Source organism: Oncorhynchus gorbuscha, linkage group LG10 (assembly GCF_021184085.1).
Source record: "Oncorhynchus gorbuscha isolate QuinsamMale2020 ecotype Even-year linkage group LG10, OgorEven_v1.0, whole genome shotgun sequence".
NCBI classification, from domain to species: domain Eukaryota; kingdom Metazoa; phylum Chordata; class Actinopteri; order Salmoniformes; family Salmonidae; genus Oncorhynchus; species Oncorhynchus gorbuscha.
This window is the reverse complement of record NC_060182.1, coordinates 43,725,296-43,746,910: the sequence shown is the minus strand read 5'-3', so window position 1 is coordinate 43,746,910 and position 21,615 is coordinate 43,725,296. Positions and strand designations below refer to the sequence as shown.

The following is a 21,615-nucleotide window of genomic DNA, read 5'->3' as shown; positions in this document are numbered from 1 at the left end:
TATTTCATAGGATTCTATTGTTTCCAGTACATGTAAGTCGCTTTGGATAAAAGCGTCTGCTAAATGGCATATATTATTATTATTATTATTATTACATGTCTTATATTATCTCCAATGTATCGTCCATGTAAAAAACCTGTCTGATTAGGATGAATAATATCTGACAATACTTTTTAATTCTATGCGCTAGGATTTTTGCATCACAACACTGAAGTGTAAGTGGTCTCCAATTTTTTTAATGGACTGGATCTTTATATAATGTCCCATACAATAAGGGGATCTGCTGTACCTATTTTATGTAGGAAAAAGTCAGTTATAAATTCTTCTGTCCTAGATCTAAACAATTTATCATCTAGTAGGCTTTGATTAAATTTCCAATATCCTCGCCACGTGGAAATTCTGTAAGAGTAATATATTTGCCAATTATGTGATGATCCATCCGTATTCTGTCCCCTATTCAACACTTTTTAAACATCTGGTGTCAGAGAGAATGGCATAAGAAAGTAGAAAGTAAAGATGACTAGCTTGATTAAGCCTCCGCCATGTATATCTCACTAGGTCAGGGTATTTACGTCTCCATATATCCACTAATTCCAAGATATCCTTAAGTGCCTGAGGGTGATAGTTTGTAATGTGATTTCCTTTCCGGTCCACAGAGGTTTTTAAGACAGTATTAAAATCTCCCACCATAATAATAGAGTCTAGTGTTGCTTGTAGAGTTGATCAATTCTTATAAATATTTTCAAAGAAGCTTGGATCATCATTATTCGGACCGTATAGGTTAATAAGCCATATCTGTTTATTGTCCAATAACATACACTGCTCAAAAAATCAAGGGAACACTTAAACAACACAATGTAACTCCAAGTCAATCACACTTCTGTGAAATCAAACTGTCCACTTAGGAAGCAACACTGACTGACAATAAATGTCACATGCTGTTGTGCAAATGGAATAGGCAACAGGTGAAAATTATAGGCAATTAGCAAGACACCCCCAATAAAGGAGTGGTTCTGCAGGTGGTGACCACAGACCAGTTCCTATGCTTCCTGGCTGATGTTTTGGTCACTTTTGGATGCTGGCGGTGCTTTCACTCTAGTGGTAGCATGAGACGGAGTCTACAACCCGCACAAGTGGCTCAGGTAGTGCAGCTCATCCAGGATGGCACATCAATGCGATCTGTGGCAAGAAGGTTTGCTGTGTCTGTCAGCATGGAGGCGCTACCAGGAGACAGGCCAGTACATCAGGAGACGTGGAGGAGGCCGTAGGAGGGCAACAACCCAGCAGCAGGACCGCTACCCCCGCCTTTGAGCAAGGAGGAGCAGGAGGAGCACTGCCAGAGCCCTGCAAAATTATCTCCAGCAGGCCACAAATGCGCATGTGTCTGCTCAAACGGTCAGAAACAGACTCCATGAGGGTGGTATGAGGGCCCGACGTCCACAGGTGGGAGTTGTGCTTACAGCCCAACACCGTGCAGGACATTTGGCATTTGCCAGAGAACACCAAGATTGGCAAATTCGCCACTGGCTCCCTGTGCTCTTCACATATGAAAGCAGGTTCAAACTGAGCACATGTGACAGACGTGACAGTCTGGAGACGCCGTGGAGAACGTTCTGCTGCCTGCATCATCCTCCAGCATGACCGGTTTGGCAGTGGGTCAGTCATAATGTGGGGTGGCATTTCTTTGGGGGGCCGCACAGCCCTCCATGTGCTCGCCAGAGGTAGCCTGACTGCCATTAGGTACCGAGATGAGATCCTCAGACCCCTTGTGAGACCATATGCTGGTGCGGTTGGCCCTTGGTTCCTCCTAATGCAATACAATGCTAGACCTCATGTGGCTGGAGTGTGTCAGCAGTTCCTTCAAGAGGAAGGCATTGATGCTATGGACTGGCCTGCCCGTTCCCCAGACCTGAATCCAATTGAGCTTGTTCCACCAACGCCACGTTGCACCACGGACTGTCCAGGAGTTGGTAGGAGATCCCTTAGGAGACCATCCACCACCTCATCAGGAGCATGCCCAGGCATTGTAGGGAGGGAATACAGGCACGTGGAGGCCACACACACTACTGAGCCGCATTTTGACTTGTTTTAAGGACATTACATCAAAGTCGGACCAGCCTGTAGTGTGGTTTTACACTTTAATTTTGAGTGTGACTTCAAATCCAGACCTCCATGGGTTGATAAATTTGATTTCCATTGATAATTTTTGTGTGATTTTGTTGTCAGCACATTCAACTATTTAAAGAAAAAGTATTTAATAAGAATATTTCATTCATTCAGATCTAGTGTGTTATCTAGTGTGATCTAGTGTGTTATTTTAGTGTTCCCTTTATTTTTTTGAGCAGTGTATTTAAAATAATCCATCTACCTTGATAATCTGTTTGGAAAATTTACAAATTTTGATCAAAATTACTGTTAATTAAAACCATCACCCCATTTGAATTTCTTTGCCCATCGGAGAAATATATTTCGCAACCCCCAGTTCTTTTTCCACAAAACTTCATCTAAAATTGTTGAATGCGTTTCCTGTAAACAATATATATTATATTCCTTCTCTTTTAGCCAGGTAAATACTGATCGTCTTTTCTTATTATCTGCTAGGCCATTACAATTGTAACAGGCTATACTTATTTCACCACTTACCATAATGAGACACAACTTTCAATTCTATTTATCAAAATATATGTTTGTAAACATACAATTAAAAAGTAACATGATGAATGAGTGTCTATGTAGCTGTACCATGATATTTACTAAGTAAACCTTCAATTGGTCCCCACCATTCCACCCGCTAAAAGCCCTCCTCATCCCGAGCTGGGCCGTCATCCCAATGACCGGCAGACCACCTCCGACCCCCCGCATCCCATAGCCCTGAACAGACTGGGATCCATCCTTTGAAAAGAGCACACAGTGCCATTTACCGAATTGAAGTAGATCAACTGCCAAATGCATTTCCATCGCCCTCACCTCGATTTGTATTATATATAGCTGTGGATCATCAACATATTTTACTCCTTCGCAACAGTTGTGGGATACATACATACACCCACACACACTCAACCCTTTCCCCCCACACAACCATAAACTCACATTCTCAACAGTTGCACCATCCCAGAGCCCAACTCAAGAAAGGTCCTGATTTACAAATGCACTTACTGTTGCAGCTGCATGAAAAAGACCACGGGAAAAATGGGCAGAAATTGAGAGATTTATTAACCATTGTCACGTCCTAGATGATGGAGGTCAAATGTACACCTTTCCCTGAAACACCCACAATACGGTCACCCGTATTGACCATATTCCCAAGCATCTCCATGCAGTCAGACTTTTGATTTTGTGCCACCAGGGTCACAATAATATACCCCCTCTCTGAATGTCCGAGTGTGACCCCCTCCCCATGGGTTAGTGCAGCTAGTGTTGCCAGCACTGCTACTGCCTGGGTGGGGGCACCCCACCGGAATCCCCACAGGCTAGGTACAAGGTCGTCAAGGTTCTCATTAGCAGCTTTCAGAATTTCCTTGTATAGTATGCTCTCCCTTTAGGGGGCTTTGGCTTTGCAGGACCAACCCTGCCAAGCAGGCTCAGAATCATGAGGGGTGTTGTGCTGTCCTTGGTCTCTGACCGCATTTTGGCTGCATACAGACCGCTTACAGCAGGCCCATAAAACAGTTAGGGACTTCTCCTTAGTATCTGGGTTATTCAGGTGGGTGTCTAGGGTATAGGGTTGTGGACTGTACCATTAAATTAGGATCATAAATAAATAATTAGACATCATTTATTTTAAAAATGTAGTTCCCCATGATAGGACAATAAATAAACAAGACGTATAATTCATTATAAAAGTATATCCATCATCTGAAGAACATTGAAAGCCCTTTCATACCCCGGCTCACAGCAATACATTGGTTCTGGGATATGCAACCATATCATTTCTCACTCACTCAACTTTCCTAAACGTAACAAATAAAATAAAAAATAAACATACACCACACCATCCACACATACTGTGCCTTCTGTTGACATAGTTTTTATCTTCACCATGTTGAATTAGTGCTTGTGTGTTCCAGTTTGTATCTTCACCATGTTGAATTAGTGCTTGTGTGTTCCAGTTTATCTTCAGCATGTTGAATTAGTGCTTGTGTGTTCCAGTTTTTATCTTCACCATGTTGAATTAGTGCTTGTGTGTTCCAGTTTGTATCTTCACCATGTTGAATTAGTGCTTGTGTGTTCCAGTTTGTATCTTCACCATGTTGAATTAGTGCTTGTGTGTTCCAGTTTGTATCTTCACCATGTTGAATTAGTGCTTGTGTGTTCCAGTTTTTATCTTCACCATGTTGAATTAGTGCTTGTGTGTTCCAGTTTTTATCTTCACCATGTTGAATTAGTGCTTGTGTGTTCCAGTTTTTATCTTCACCATGTTGAATTAGTGCTTGTGTGTTCCAGTTTTTATCTTCACCATGTTGAATTAGTGCTTGTGTGTTCCAGTTTTTATCTTCACCATGTTGAATTAGTGCTTGTGTGTTCCAATTAGTTATAATTGAAGATATATACAAAAGCAATTTCTTTTTTAAATGGTATTGTTTACAATCCATAACCGGGCAAGAATTGTGTTTCATTATTTTGCTCAGCTATGAGAACTTTGTAATTTTTAAAATAACCATGGAGTAGTCTTTGTGTCTCTGAACAACTGGTTATCAATATATAGTTTATCAACGACGTGAGTTACTCGTTTCCCTTTTAATATATTTTCTTTGAAAATTGGATACAGATCTTTACGCCGTTCTGCAATTTCCTTCGGAAACTGACCATTCATGACAATTTTGGTCCCAGCAAGTTTTTTACCCAGGATTTTAAGCATTATTTTATCTTTAAATGAAGCAAATTTGGCAACGATTGGGCGGTCATACATTTGGCCTCTATGTCCAAAGCGGTGTACATGTTCAGGTTGGATTTTGTCGATAGCTTGGCGTGGAATCTGAAGCGCTGTAAGGAGGAACTCTCTAACTACAGATTCAGGAACTTCCCCTTCTTTCTCCTGGATACCTGTAAGTACCAGTTTCACTCTCATGGATCTAGTTTGTATGTCCAGTAAGGCTTCTCTCAGAACGGTGTTCTCCTTTTGAATTTCATTCACTTCGGTTTCAATCTTATTGACTGTCCCTTTTAACTTGTTTGTTTCCTTCTCCAATGTTGCAGCCTTTTCATCACTCATCATTCAACACTTTTATATCCTTACTAACTAATTCAAGTATACCCAGTTTGTCATTTATTGATTTTAACAGAATGGTTTTGACCTTTACCATTCCCGGTGGTGAAAATATTAAATCGTCTGTGTCTGTAGAAGAGTCACATTTTCGTTTTGGAATCGGTTCCCCTGTCTTACTCTCCGTCATGTTTGGGTGTTGCGTGTTTTTTCGTAATATTTGCTGTTAAATGTCTTAAGATTTGTTTTGTGTTATTATCCAGATTGAAGGTTATCACCCACCAGATTGTGCAGTGCTAATATTTGAATCCAACTTGTCGATGTTGAATATGACGTTTTATCTTGAGGTCCACATAACTTTGTTCAGTCAGCCATTACATGTCCGCAATTTTTTCTTACCTGTCCCTCGATTCCTCGACCCCTTGCACATCGACTCCCGGTGTCAACTCCCATTTGTGAGTGTCAAAACTCCAAAGATTCTGTGCTTTTGGAACGGAGGAGACTGATTCGTTTCTGTACTTCCTAGAACACAAACACTTGCATCTTTCAGTATAGGCAGGTCGGCCACCTGGCAGACAGTCAGAACCGTGCACTAGGCCGATCCATCGGCAATCAAAAGCTGTATCACGCGATGGAGTGCTGTATTTCACCATTTCTTGGCTTGCAACGTCTTGTGACTTCAGTAAAGCATGGCCTACAGTATCATCAATGAATAGGCTAGGATATTGAAATGAGCGAGATGACAGACTTCGCTCTCACACAGTCACACTATTGAGCCAGAAGGTTGCTTACTTTCTGCGTCAACATAAAACATTTAATTAAAAAACTGTTCAAAAAATTCTTGCTTGAGAAAATGCTCTCTGCTAAAAAGCTATTTTTGTTTCTTTTTGACCATTTGAATTGAAAAACAATCACAGTAAGGTACTTAATTGTTACCCAGAAATGATTTGATATTGAGAGAAAAGCAGCTGCATTGGACCTTCAGTTCTTCAGTCCCATTTGGTGCCTAGTGAATAGAACCCAATGGAGTGGTCTAATTGATCAGCCTGTTTGTTTTCTTACTGCCGTTCAGCCTTAGGCCTATGCTGCAAGCTAAAATGTGAAGTCAGGTCTATGTAAGGTGTTTGAAGTGTTTTAACTTTGGCTAGCCCACCAAGGGGAATGGATTCTTTAGTGAGCGTCTGCTAAATGACTTAAATGTAAATGTAAATGTAATGGTGGGATAGCAAACATGGGTACAAATTTGAAATCTTCAAATACTTTGAGTGTTTGCTGTAACCTACCAGGGTAAGCACCAGAGATGGAAGAGGAAACGAGACATCCCACTTCCTAATTTATTTCTGGTTACGTTACAGTCAATGAACTAAGCAGACCAGACCCTACTGCTAATGCATTGTTGTCTATGGGAGAACCACCCCAATAAGCAGACCGGAACTGACAATTATTTTCAATGGTTAAAAGCTTTTTAATCATAGTGGGATATCTTCATTTATCCACAATCTTTGTTAGCACTTTTGCAGCTACTCTTTTGGTTCCATTGCGCCAGGCCAGCTCAATCAAACCCTTATGAAGTATTTGAAATCATTTGAAATAGTATTTGAACCCAGGTCTGTGGGATAGTTGTATTGATGTGCAAGAGGAAATGAGGACATACAGCTCCCCAGATGTTCCATAGTAGCATGGTAGCATTATGGCAGTCATATTACCCCATCCATCAAAGGGTTTCTTCAATGCAGCCTGTCATTTTCAAATCCAGCATTGAACAATCCCGCAAGCCAAGATGAAAAGACAGCAACATTGTATTCTACTATTAGCACTGTAAATATTACATGTATTCCCTAGATACGCTAGTTAGCATTACTTCCACCTTGTGGGTTCATTATTTTTGAAGAGCCATGCTCCTCGATGATGGCAAGGCCTGACCTAGTTCTGGGCCATCACTCTCCCCCTCCATCCCCCTCACACTCTCTCTCTCTCTCTCTCTCTCTCTCTCTCTCTCTCTCTCTCTCTCTCTCTCTCTCTCTCTCTCTCTCTCACACTCTCCCTCTTTCTCCCTGTCTCTTTTTCTCTCCACCACGTTTGCGAGAGGTGGTCCCTGCTGAACAATTACCATGCAAAGCAATCCAAATAGAGATGTTTGCCGAAAACAACATGTGTGTAATTACTGCTTAATGACTCCCTTGTCTAGTCAGAATGCACAATTAGACCGGCAATGGGGAAGCACTGCCAGTGCCCACTGGAGAGAGAGAGACAGGCAAAGAGAGAGAGAGAGAGAGAGAGAGAGAGAGAGAGAGAGAGAGAGAGAGAGAGAGAGAGAGAGAGAGAGAGAGAGAGAGAGAGAGAGAGAGAGAGAGAGAGAGGCAGAGAGAGAGACAGGCAGAGAGAGAGAGAGAGAGAGAGAGAGAGAGAGAGAGAGAGAGAGAGAGAGAGAGAGAGAGAGAGAGAGAGAGAGAGAGAGAGAGAGAGAGAGAGAGAGAGAGAGAGAGAGAGAGAAAAGGGGGGGGGCAAAGAGGATGGTTTCTGCAGTGAATGTGGAGTAATGGCTGCACTGATAGCATTCAGCTGAGAATAAATTGGCATTTTAAATGGGAGAGCCAGTGCAAGGAGAGCTATAGCAGAGCATAGGAAAAGACTTACATTGGAATATATGAGCAGCCATGTTGAATTACAAAATGTCTGACCTTTATCTGTTGTCTTGGGGGTTGATTGGTAGTTGGATGGTTTCAATTTGAACGTCAGATTTTCATCCCACCTCCGTGTTGAAAAGACAAGACTGTGACATGAAATAAACACTTTAATTCTTTATCCATTTTGTTTAATGGCATAGCTTTAAAACAAGAGGATAAAATATAGATTTTTTGGTGTATTTGTTGACTGTACTATGAGACCCAGAAGAGGGTCTGTTCTGACCTTACCTCTTTATCTCACTTTATCTAATCGCCGACATGACAGTGGTTTTTGATACATTAAATTAAATACAGTAGTCTAAATACAGTATGTGGACGTGCTGTAGAGGCTTTCATATGAAACAATTATATCACCCTGTACCACTCATTGATCAAGTTGTTGTTCACAAATGATTTTGAAAGGAGATAAGCCTGTGATCTCACAAAGCTAAATGTCTGACAATATATTACTTATTCAAAGCAAACAGAATGTTGATGCTCAGTATTTAAACTATACTTATATAAACTGAACAAAAACATAAATGCAACATGTAAAGTGTTGGTCCCATGTTTCATGAGCTGAAAAAAAAATCTCTGACATATTCCATATACACAAAAATCTTATTTCTCTCAGATTTTGTGCACAAATTTGTTTACATCCCTGTTTGTGAGCATGTCTCATTTTCCAAGATAAGCCATCCACCTGACAGGTGAAGCATATTAAGAAGCTGATTAAACAGCTTGATCATTACCCAGGTGCACCTTGTGCTGGGGACAATAAAAGGCCGCTCTAAAATATGTAGTTTTGTCACACAACAAAATGCCACAGATGTCTCAAGTTTTGAGGGAGCATGCAATTGGCATGGTGACTCTAGGAATGTCCACCAGAGCTTATGCTAGAGAATTTAATGTTAATTTCTCTACCAGAAGCCGCCTCCAATGTTGTTTTAGAGAATTGAGCAATGCATCCAACCGGCTTTACAACCGTAGACCATGTGTATGGCATTGTGTTGGCAAGTGGTTTGCTGATGTCAACGTTGTGAACCGAGTGCCCCATGGTGGTAGTGGGGTTATGTTATGGGCAGGCATAAGCTATGGACAATGAACACAATTGCATTTTATCAATGGCAATTTGAATGCACAGAAGTACATTGATAAGATCGTGAGGCACATTTTTATCTGTGACCAAAAGATACACATCTGTATTCCCATTCATGTGAAATCCATAGATTAGGTCCTAATGAATTTATTTCAATTGACTGATTCCCTTATATGAACTGTAACTCATTAAAATCTTTGAAATTGTTGCATGTTGCGTTTCTATTTTTGTTCAGTATAGTTCTCTTTAAGTAGCATAGTTGCCCCCCCAAAAAATATTGTAAGTGTGTTTTGTGCAGTGCTAAAACGTGTTGAATATATTCTTGGAGACAAGAAAGGGAAAGGGAAAGGGGGATACCTAGTCAGTTGTACAACTGAATGCCTCCAACTGAAATGTGTCTTCTGCATTGAACCCAACCCCTCTGAAACTGAGGTGTCATTGAGACGGCTTATTTATGTGTCTGGGTGGTGAATCTATAGTTAGGAATAGTAATGTATTCTTTAGAATAAGCAAGTAGATCCTCACAAGGTTTCCTTTGAATGCATCATTAACCAACCATTGCCTCGGGTCACTGCTCATTCCCCAGTCATTACTCGCTATTACTAATAATCTGGTGTAATTTGTGAATCTCTCTCTTTCTCTGCCTCTCTGTATCTCTCTTTATCTCTATCTCCCTCTTTTTAATGTCTTCCACTGTGGATATTTTCTTTCACCCCCAGGGATCGTATCCATCAGACCTCTCAGTTCATCATTTCTTAGCCAATCACAGTGGCCCATCTGTGTTCACTGATATTCTACCTGTGTTTTTCTAGCTAGCAAACCTTCAATCCATTTCTTCTGGATCGGAAAAGACCACCCATTAAATCCCACTGTATCTCCCCATCTGTGGAATTTGAAATAGAATGCTGTTTGATCATGTTTTCATTGCCGTCTGTCTGTTCCCCTTCCTAAACCCACAGAGCTAGGTGATGTGGCCCACGCTATGCAAATAATTACTTTTGTCAACAAACAAGAAAACATTGTCTCTCCTTCATGCCTTTAAATAATTCCATAGCGGGTTGAGAGCTGGTATTGATATATGTCTATGAATGTCCTGTATTACCCGATGCACGGTGAGGGCACTGTCAAGGTTAATCCCATTTGCCGTATAAACGGCTTCATGACAGATCTGAGTGCTATGGAGAGTCCAAGGTTGTACGACAATATATTGCTTTCTGTTGGGCCATAAAAAAAATTCTCCATCACAATGGCTTCATGAAATTCTCTTGTAGTATCTTCAGTTTAGGCTTTGTTAACTTTCCTCATTCTTAAGAAATGCATTGTAAGGTGTTAGAAGATTCCAACTGAAAAGTGGTACTCCTCATGAATTTCTGTGTTGCAGCAAATCAGGGCCTGATTCATAAAGCATTTCAGAGTAGGATTGCTGATCTAGGATCAGGTCCCACCAGTCCATGTAACCTTTTTAATTGTGATCTAAAATACAAACTGGTCTTAAATCAGTACTGGGACACTTGATATGGCCCCTGAGTCCTCAAAGGGGCCTATGTCTGAGTAGGAAACTTTCCTAAATTGTGGCCCATCTGTAAGTCACGCTAACCATAGCAATGTAGCTAAAACAGCATAGCACTGTAGTTTGTCTAGTGTCAGGGCCATGTCATAAAACAGTTCAGCCACACAATCTGATTGGAGCACAGCCATGCTAAAACCACAGTAAAGGCATTCCCTCTCATTTATTAGTGTTTAGCATTAGGGGCAGCATCAAGTGTTCTCTTCTCTTAGCATACTCCTTATTGCTTATACCCCATGTGAGAGACATGGCATCCCTTCCCTTCAACAGCCAAGTACTCATACACACACATGCGCACACACACATGCACGCACACACACACACACACACACACACACACACACACACACACACACACACACACACACACACACACACACACACACACACACACACACACACACACACACACACACACACACACACACACACACACACACACACACACACACACACACACACACACACACACACACACACATGAGCACACACACAGTATACACATAGGGTATTCTCGACCCCACAGGGGAAAGCCCATCGCTCGTCACTTGGCTCAACTAGCCTAATTACCGCCCACAGATGAACTGTAATTACCGACACTGCCACAACGAGGTTTAGAGAATGTGACAAAGTAATTAGACTCATGCTTCAGGCCACCCGTAAAGCCATCACTACTTCTCTCGCTCTTTCTCTCTTTCTCTCTCTTTCGCTCTCTCTGTGTTTAGAACTCTTATTCACATAATATTTGTTTTCTTTCTATTTCTGTTTACAGTTTGATGGTGACAACATGTACATGAATGACAATAACCAGGAGTTTCGGTCACCAAGCCAGGTGAGTAGGCCGGATCACCAACTAATATTGAAGTTTGAAAAAACATGTTCTACCTTATGGTCAAATGCCATTCTATCTGTGGCGGCTGCATCAGCTAAACTGAAGCATTTAAATGTCTAATAGCAAAGTATGAAAAGCAAAAACAATTGAACAATGTTGCTTCAGAGCTACCACCCTCCTGGTCATCCACATGTTGTAGTTTTCTCTATTCCTAACATGGAGAGGAACTTCCCATGCTTAATTATTGACTAGTTATTATGGAGTTCCCAAAACCCATAGCTGTGTTACCTAGTCTAGGCAAGGTAAGGTGTGGATTTGTTTTTACCAAAACAGTTTTCACTGACTTACTTGTCTCAAACCCTTTCGTTCCATTGAGAGCATAGGCCATGCACAAACTTCCTCCAGACTTGGTGTATTGAGGTTTTACAGTATTAAAATGTGTTGTTAGATTTCTGTCTAACTACCCTGTTGGGAGCTTAGAAGTGTAGCTAAGATAGGAGCTGACCCGACACTCACTCCAGTAGACTGGGGGGAGGGGAGCAGAGTACTCACAGCTAGAGCTGGAACACATGGGAAGAGTTGTTGATACAGCGGCAAACCTTGATGCTTTAACAAAACATGACAATGTTACAACTCCTCATCAATTAGCACTTGCCAACAGAGAGGGAGGGAGAGAGAGAAGGGGGAGGGAGAGAGAGAAGGGGGAGGGAGGGAGGGAGGCAGGGAGAGGAAGAGGGAGAGAGAAAGAGGGAGCATGAGTGCAAAGTTCAGAAGTCAAAAGGCTGAGTAGAGACCCCCTAAACCTTTCCGAATAAGATTGTATTTTCTTTGATGTCTGGATTGACTCCATATAATGAGGGGTCGAGCGATAGATTTAGCAGTTTATTGGCTGCTCATGGCTCATTACAGAATTACAAGGTCTACCATGTTGGCTTCTCTGACGACATCACTGGACACTTAAAAACTTCTTAGGGCTGAGATCCCGCTAACGGGGTCAATATGACAACAACCAGTGAAAGTGCAAGGTGCAAAATTCAAAACAACAGAAATCCCATAATTAAAATTCCTCAAACATAGAAGTATTTCACACCATTTTAAAGATACACTTCTTGTTAAACCCACCTCAAATAGACTTTACGGCGAAAGCACCTCAAACGATTATGTTAGGTCAGAGCCAAGTTACAGAAAAACACAGAATCAGAAACAGAGATAAAATTAATCACTAACATTTGATGATCTTCATCAGATGACACTCATAGGACTTCATGTTACACAATACATGTATGTTTTGTTTGATAAAATTCATATTTCTATCAAAAAATCTCAGTATACATTGACGCGTTGTATTCAGTAGTTCCAAAAACATGCAGTGATTTTGCAGAGAGCCACATAAATGTACAGAAATACTCATAATAAATGTTGATGAAAATACAAGTGTTATGCATTGAACTTTAGATAGACTTCTCCTTAATGCAACCACTGTGTCAGATTTCAAAAAAGCTTTACGGAAAAAGGAAAACATGCAATAATCTGAGTACGGCGCTCAGAGACCAAACAAGCCAAAAAGATATCCGCCATATTGTGCAGTCAACAGAAGTCAGAAATAACATTATAAATATTAACGTACCTGTGATGATCTTCATCAGAATGCACTCCCAGGAATCCCAGTTCCACAATAAATGTTTGTTTTATTCGATAATCCCATCATTTATATACCAATAGCTACTTTTGTTAGTGCGTTTTGTAAACAAATCCAAACTCACGAAGCGCGTTCACTAGGGACAGACGAAATGTCAAAAGGTTTCGTTACAGTCCGTAGAAACATATCAAACAATGTATAGAATCAATCTTTAGGATGTTTTTAACATAAATCATCAATAATGTTCCAACCAGAGAATTCCTTTGTCTGTAAAAAAGCAATTGAGAGCGAGCTAACTCTCACGTGAACGAGCGTCATGAGCTTGTGGCACTCTGCCAGACCACTAACTCAAAGAGCCCTTATGAGCCCCTCCTTTACAGTAGAAAAATCAATCAAGGTCTAAAGACTGTTGACATCTAGTGGAAGCCTTAGGAAGTGCAACATGACCAATATCCCACTGTATCTTCAATAGGGGTAGCCCAGTGTTTAGAGCGTTGCACTAGTAACCGGAAGGTTGCAAGTTCAAGTCCCCGAGCTGACAAGGTACAAATCTGTCGTTCTGCCCCTGAACAGGCAGGTCATAGGCCGTCATTGAAAATAAGAATTTGTTCTTAACTGACTTGCCTGGTTAAATAAAGGTAAAATAAAAATAAAATAAAAGGGAATGAGTTGGAAAATGACCAACCTCAGATTTCCCACTTCCTGGTTGGATTTTTTCTCAGGTTTTTGCCTGCCATATGAGTTCTGTTATACTCACAGACATCATTCAAACAGTTTTTGACAGTCCAGAGTGTTTTCTATCCAAATATACTAATATATACAGTGGGGCAAAAAAGTATTTAGTCAGTATTTAGTTAGCCACCAATTGTGCAAGTTCTCCCACTTAAAAAGATGAGAGTTGCCTGTAAATTTCATCATAGGTAAACTTCAACTATGACAGACAAAATGAGAAAAAAATCACATTGTAGGATTTTTTATTAAATTATTTGCAAATTATGGTGGAAAATAAGTCTTTGTCCCACTGTATATTTATATATATATAATATAATACACTGCTCAAATAAATTAAGGGAACAATAAAATAACACATCCTTGATCTGAATGAATGAAATATTCTTATTAAATACTTTTTTCTTTACATAGTTGAATGTGCTGACAACAAAATCACACAAAAATGATCAATGGAAATCAAACCCATGGAGGTCTGGATTTGGAGTCACACCCAAAATTAAAGTGGAAAACCACACTACAGGCTGATCCAACTTTGATGTATAATATAATAATAATATATGCCATTTAGCATGTGTGCATACATTCTACGTATGGGTAGTCCCGGGAATCGAACCCACTACCCTGGCGTTACAAGCGCCATGCTCTACCAACTGAGCTACAGAAGGACCATGATGTAAGGACAGTCTGTGGTGCAATGTGGCGTTGGTGGATGGAGCAAGACATGATGCCTTCCTCTTGCAGGAACTGCTGACACACTCCAGCCACATGAGGTCTAGCATTGTCTTAAATTAGGAGGAACCCAGGGCCAACCGCACCAGCATATGGTCTCACAAGGGGTCTGAGGATCTCATCTCGGTACCTAATGGCAGTCAGGCTACCTCTGGCGAGCACATGGAGGGCTGTGTGGCCCCCCAAAGAAATGCCACCCCACACCATGACTGACCCACCGCCAAACCGGTCAAACCGGTCCAGACTGTCACGTCTGTCACATGTGCTCAGTGTGAACCTGCTTTCATCCGTGAAGAGCACAAGGCGCCAGTGGCGATTTTGCCAATCTTGGTGTTCTCTGGCAAATGAAAAACGTCCTGCACGGTGTTGGGCTGTAAGCACAACCCTCACTTGTGGACGTCGGGCCCTCATACCACCCTCATGGAGTCTGTTTCTGACCGTTTGAACAGACACATGCACATTTGCTGGAGGTAATTTTGCAGGGCTTTGGCAGTGCTCCTCCTGCTCCTCCTTGCACAAAGGTGGAGGTAGCGGTCCTGCTGCTGGGTTGTTGCCCTCCTACATGTCTCCTGATGTACTGGCCTGTCTCCTGGTAGCACCTCCATGCTCTGGACACTACACTGACAGACACAGCAAACCTTCTTGCCACAGCTCGCATTGATGTGCCATCCTGGATGAGCTGCACTACCTGAGCCACTTGTGTGGGTTGTAGACTCCGTCTCATGCTACCACGAGAGTGAAAGCACCGCCAGCATTCAAAAGTGACCAAAACGTCAGCCAGGAAGTGTAGGAACTGAGAAGTGGTCTGCGGTCCCCACCTGCAGAACCACTCCTTTATTGGGGGTGTCTTGCTAATTGCCTATAATTTCCACCTGTTGTCTATTCCATTTGCACAACAGTATGTGAAATTTATTTTCAATCAGTGTTGCTTCCTAAGTGGACAGTTTGATTTCACAGAAGTGTGATTGACTTGGAGTTACATTGTGTTGTTTAAGTATTCCCTTTATTTTTTGAGCAGTGTATTTATAAATATACTAATAATTTGCATATATTAGCAACTGGGACTGAGTAGCAGGCAGTTTACTCTGGGCACCTCTGGGCACCTTATTCATCCAAGCTACTCAATACTGCCCCCAACCATAAGAAGTTAAGACTTTGTGGCTTTCCAAAACATGGAATCAAATTTTTATTTTTTTTACTAGGCAAGTCAGTTAAGAACAAATTCTTATTTTCAATGACGGCCTAGGAACAGTGGGTTGACTGCCTGTTCAGGGGCAGAACAACAGATTTGTACCTTGTCAGCTCGGGGATTCAAACTTGCAACCGTTCGGTTACTAGTCCAATGCTCTAACCACTAGGCTACCCTGCCGCCCCAACTCTAGCTGAGTTTATGAAAGGTGCCCATTCCCAATACTCTTCAGACCATACTGCCTCGAGGCCAAGCCAACCTCTCGTCTGAAAATAATTTGAAGATTTCACAAGCTCATGACATCTGTGTTTTCCCTTCGTTCCACATAGAAATCATTACAGATACTCAATGCATGTGTTTGGAAAATGAGGCAGTTATTGCGTAATTGACATCTAATTATGTACATTAGATGTGCATTTACTTGCTGCATATAATCATGGCCCTTGAAGATGAATGAAACAAACTGGGGCTTCTTATACTGGATCTTCACTGCGTTCATTTCTGTGATGGTGAATAGCCATTGATGTCAGTGTTTCTCCTATATGAATTTAGCAGCGGTATACCACCCAATTGTTTTTCTGTGTTTTGTTTTAATATAATGTAGATGTATAGATGTGCAGTGCCTTCAGAATGTATTCACACCTCTTGAATTTTTCATATTTTGTTGTGTTACCACCTGCATTTAAAATGGATAAGATTTTGTGTCACTGACCTACAAACAATGCCCCATAATGTCAGAGTGGAATTATGTTTTTAGACGTTTTTACAAATTAATAAAAAATTAAAAGCTGAAAAGTCTTGAGTCAACAAGCATTCAACCACTTAGTTATGGTAAGTCTAAATAAGTTAAGAGCTAAAATGTGCTTAACAAGTCGCATAATATGTTGCATGGGCTTACTCTGTATGCAATAATAGTGTTTCACATGATTTATTAATGACTACCTCATCTTTGTACCCCAAACATACAATTATCTGTAAGGTCCCTCAGTAGAGCAGTGAATTACGAAAACAGATTCATCCACAGAGACCAGAGAGTTTTTCCAGTGCCTCGCAAAGAAGTATAGGTAGATTGGTAAAAAGAAGCAGACATTGAATATCCATTTGAGCATGGTGAAGTTATTAATTACACTTTGGATGGTGTATAAATACACCTAGTCACTACAAAGATACAGGCGTCCTTCTTAACTCAGTTGCCGGAAAGGAAGGAAACCGCTCAGGGATTTCACCATGAAGCCAATGGTGACTTTAACACATTTACAGAGTTTAAGGGCTGCGATAGGAGAAAACTGAGGATCAACAACATTTTTTACTCCGTAATACTTACCTAAATAACGAAGCCTGTACAGAATACCAATATTCCAGAACATGCATCCTATTTGCAATAGGGCGCTAAAGTAAAACTGCAAAAAATGTGGCAAAGAAATTAACTTCATGTCCTGAATAAAAAGTGTTGTGTTTGGGGCAAATTCAACACAACACATAACTGAGCAGCACTCTTCATATTTTCAAGCATGGTGGTGGCTGCATCATGTTCTGGGTATGCTAGTCATCAGTAAGGACTAGGGAGTTTTTTTTAGAATAAAAAGAAACTAAATAGAGCAAAGCACAGGCAAAATCCTAAAAGAAAATCTGGTGCAGTCTGCTTTCCAGCAGACACTGGGGGACAAATTCACCTTTCAGCAGAACAATAACATGAAACACAAGGCCAAATATACACTTGAGTCACTTACCAAGACGACATTGAATATTCCTGAGTGGCCTCGTTAAAGTTTTGACTTAAATCTCAAGACTTGAAAATGGCTGTCTAGCAATGATCAACAACCAACTTGATAGACCTTGAGGAATCAAATAAAATTATGTGCAAATATTGTACAATCCAGGTGTGCAAAGCTCTTAGAGATTTACCCAGAAAAACTCTCAGCTGTATTTGTGGCCAAAGGCTATTCTAACATGTATTGACTGAGTGGGTTGAATATTTATTTAATCAAGATCTTTAGTGTTATTTTTTTATACATATTTTTTTACAAATGCTATACTGGTTCTTCCACTTTGACATTACATTGTATTTTGTGTAGATCGTTGGGGAAAACAATTACAATTAAATCCATTTAAATCCCACCTTGTAGTGCAACAAAATTAGGAAAAAGTAAGGTGGTGTGAATACTTCCTGAAGGCACTGTATGCATGCCCCAGGAAGACACTCTCTCCCCCCCCCCCCATGCAGGAAGACTCCCCCACCACCCCCTTTGTTGTTGATTAGATCTCTAGGTGCAATCTCTAGGTGATGTCTTGGGGATGATGTCAAAAAAATTATGTCGTAACATGACATTTGTGGGTTGCAAAATGTATAACTTCAATTGCACATATGCCAATATACTTTTGATGTCCCACCGGCCCATAAATATTGTATGTCTGTGGAATTTAAAAAAAAAAGTATATTATAGAGTTACCTTTGTGAGTGTCCAGAGCTTCTTGTGTCTAGCTAGCACACTTCAACACATAGTCAGGAGATTACATTACATATGTAATCTCAGGCCCTTTCAAGAGAAAAACACTAAATAGAAACAGCTTTCATTGATTCTAAGCTAGGAAACAGGTCTAGTCACTCAGTGGCTTCTTCCAAAAGGTATTCATTTGTTTGTTGTAACAGTACACGGAAGGGACATTTTTTGTTTGTTTACCAGCTGAAATTCTTGATCTGTGTTGACTGCATACCAACTGCATACCAATATAACTCATAATATCAACAATTCACCCTATGGACTTTGATTTGTGTCCTGCGTTTCATTTGAATCTGGGATTTATCTGACATATAGGCTTTAGAAGAGTTTTATAAGCTCGTTCAATTATGCTGATTTATATATTCCTTACCACAAAGCATAAAATCTATCATTTGATGTTTTCAATCTGTCATTGAATGCACATTGTTCACAAGCACTCATCTCCGAGTGCAAGAATGTTCATTGCTATACACACATGTAAAGTATATTTAGTATGCATTGTGTGTTAACATCAACAAACATGGCCACAATATTCTGTGTGACATCATGGGTAGTGTAGTAGTGTAGTGTCCCATTCAAGTCTTTATCTAGCCTGCGTCCATTCAGCGTGTTATGAGTCCGGTGGTGCCCCAAATAATCAGGCTGATTGGGCATCAGGCAAGTGTGACTGGAAGGAAATTCTCTTGTGGGATTGTGGGTAGTGTAGTCGCCTCTTTCAAGCTCAGCGCATTGAGTGTCTAGCAGTGCCCCAAATAACCAGGCTGTGTGGGGATCAGGCCAATTTGACGGACAGGAAATGCTTTGATTGGGATTGGTCTGTCAATCAGCAGTGAGGGTGATATGTTTGGTTCATTACAGACTGGAGCCGGTGTGTGTTTTTGTGGCCATCGCCCTCCTCTCTGTTTTTACAGTCCTTATCCCACTGGGGTTTAATTTACAATAGAGTTGTAAACTGATGGGATTTACAACTTCCTCCCTATGTTGTTATCAGTCACTGTACAGAGAGCAGACCTGGGTTCAAATAATATTTGAAATCATTCAAATACTTTGAGCATTTGCTTTAGCATATACTTTAGAGTACTTAGAGATGAGTATTTGAACTGATTTAAAATAGTATTGGTACCCAGGTCTGGTGTGCAGAGCCAGAGGCAGAAGGAGAGAAAGAACAAGAGAGAAATACTTTTCTCTCTGTTACCTCGTGTTTTTAAAAACTTTTGTTCCGACCCTGCCTTGCTGTAGAAATAAACTCAGGGTCTTCAAGAACTAGATAGTTTTAGCTTCTTTGTGTTTCTGCCTTTGGTTCTTCTGTTGTTGAGGAGACAACGTGGGCCTCTATTGATTTAGTCACAACCACAGGGGAGCAGTTGCTGATGGTCTAGATTAGAATAGAAACTTCACCTATTGGTTAAAGTCTCTCTCTCTCTCTTTCTCTCTCTCTCCCCCTCATACTAACACACACACATTACACTCCAGGTATACCCATACAATAAGCTTGGTCAAGTCTAGGGTTGCAAAGCTACCAGTAATTTACCAAAGTTACTATAAATAACAGGTCATCTATGGCAATCTATGGTAACGGGTAATTTATACTTGAATAACTTTTAAAAAAATGTATATATATATATATACAGTATATTATGAGTTTGTCAGCGCGGATATCGACTCTGCCACTGGAGCATGCTTTTGGGGCACAGTCGATAGCGCACTGGACTTCGGGCTAGAAGGTTGAGGGTTCGAGGCCTGCTCTCTGCCATTTCACTACAATGATATTTAAAAAATATATCAGAGAGCAAAGACACCTCATAACACACTGGTACCACACTCAACACATGTGGGCGATGGCAAAATGACTTAATGTTGTACCATTATACTCTGAGTACAACAGACAGAAACACGTGTGCGCAGGGATACGTACACACAGACATGCACGCGTGCAGACACACACACTCTCCCCTTCCATTTTCAGTGGGTAGTTCTCTTCTCATCATTCTTCCTTTTTGGTCATGCGAAAAGTTGCCAGAGTAGATTACTAATCATGTACATGGAAAGCATGGTGCACATCTCTTTCTCAAGCCCAACTAGAAAAATGTGATATAGTTGAGAAAGAAAATTGAACACTCTGTGTACAGTGCATTCGGAAAAGCATTTTGTTACGTTACAGCCTTATTCTAAAACTGATTAAAGGGATTTTTCCTTATTAATCTACACACAAATACCCCATATTGACAAAGCGAAAACAGGTTTTTCGAAATTTTGCTAATTTATTACAAGTAAAAAACAGAAATACCTTATTTACATAAGTAGTCAGTTTGCTATGACTAAAAATTGAGCTGAGGTGCATCCTGTTTCCATTGATCATCCTTGAGATGTTTCTACAACTTGATTGGAGTCCACCTGTGGTCAATTAAATTGATTGGAAAGGCACATCTCTGTCTATATAAGGTCCCACAGTTGACAATGCATGTCAGAGCAAAAACCAAGCCATGTGGTCGAAGAATTGTCCGTAGAGCTCTGAGACAGAATTGTGTCGGGGCACAGATCTGGGGAAGGGTACCAAAACATTTCTGCAGCATTGAAGGTCCCTAAGTACACAGTGGCCTCCTTCTATTTAAGACTGATGAAGTTTGGAACCACCAAGAATCTTCCTAGAGCTTGCTGCCTGGCCAAACGGATCAATTTGGATGAAGAAGGGCCTTGGTCAGGGAGGTGACCAAGAACACAATGGTCACTCTGACAGAGCTCCAGAGTTCCTCTTTGGAGATGGGAGAACCTTCCAGAAGGACAGCCATCTCTGCATCACTCCACCAATCAGGCCTTTATGGTAGAGTGGCCAGACAGAAGCCACTCCTCACTAAAAGGTACATGACAACCCGCTTGGAGTTTGCCAAAAGGCACCTAAAGGACTCACAGATCATGAGAAACAAGATTCTCTGCTGATGAAACCAAGAGTGAACTATTGGCCTGAATGCCAAGCATCACATCTAATGTAAACCTGGCGCCATCCCTACGGTAAAGCGTGGTGGCAGCATCATGCTGCCACCACGCCATGTTTTTCAGTTGCAAGGACTGGGAGACTAGTCAGTATCAAGGGAAAGATGAACGGAGCAAAGTACAGAGAGATCCTTGATGAAAATCTCAGGAGCTCAGACTGGGGCAAAGGTTCACCTTCTAACAGGACAACGACCCTAAGCACACAACCAAGACAATGCAGGAGGGGCTTCAGGACAAGTCTCTGAATGTCCTTGAGTGGCCCAGCCAGAGCCTGGACTTGAACTCCATCGAACATCTCTGGAGATACCTGAAAATAGCTGTGCAGCAACGCTCCCCATCCAACCTGACAGAGCTTGAGAGGATTGGCAGAGAAGAATGGGAAAAACTCCCCAAATACATATGTCCCAAGCTTGTAGCGTCATACCCAAGAAGACTCGAGGCTGATAATTGCTGTGAAAGGTATTCAG

General features: G+C 41.1%; 1 protein-coding gene across 1 annotated transcript in view; it reads left to right on the top strand.

The window, feature by feature from the left end:
- Nucleotides 1-21,615, top strand: part of LOC124046159 (TOX high mobility group box family member 2-like) — a 141,220-nt gene that overhangs the window by 71,832 nt on the left and 47,773 nt on the right. Inside the window, 1 exon segment of the mRNA XM_046366232.1 lies at nucleotides 11,308-11,367. Coding sequence (XP_046222188.1) covers nucleotides 11,308-11,367 — 60 coding nt within the window.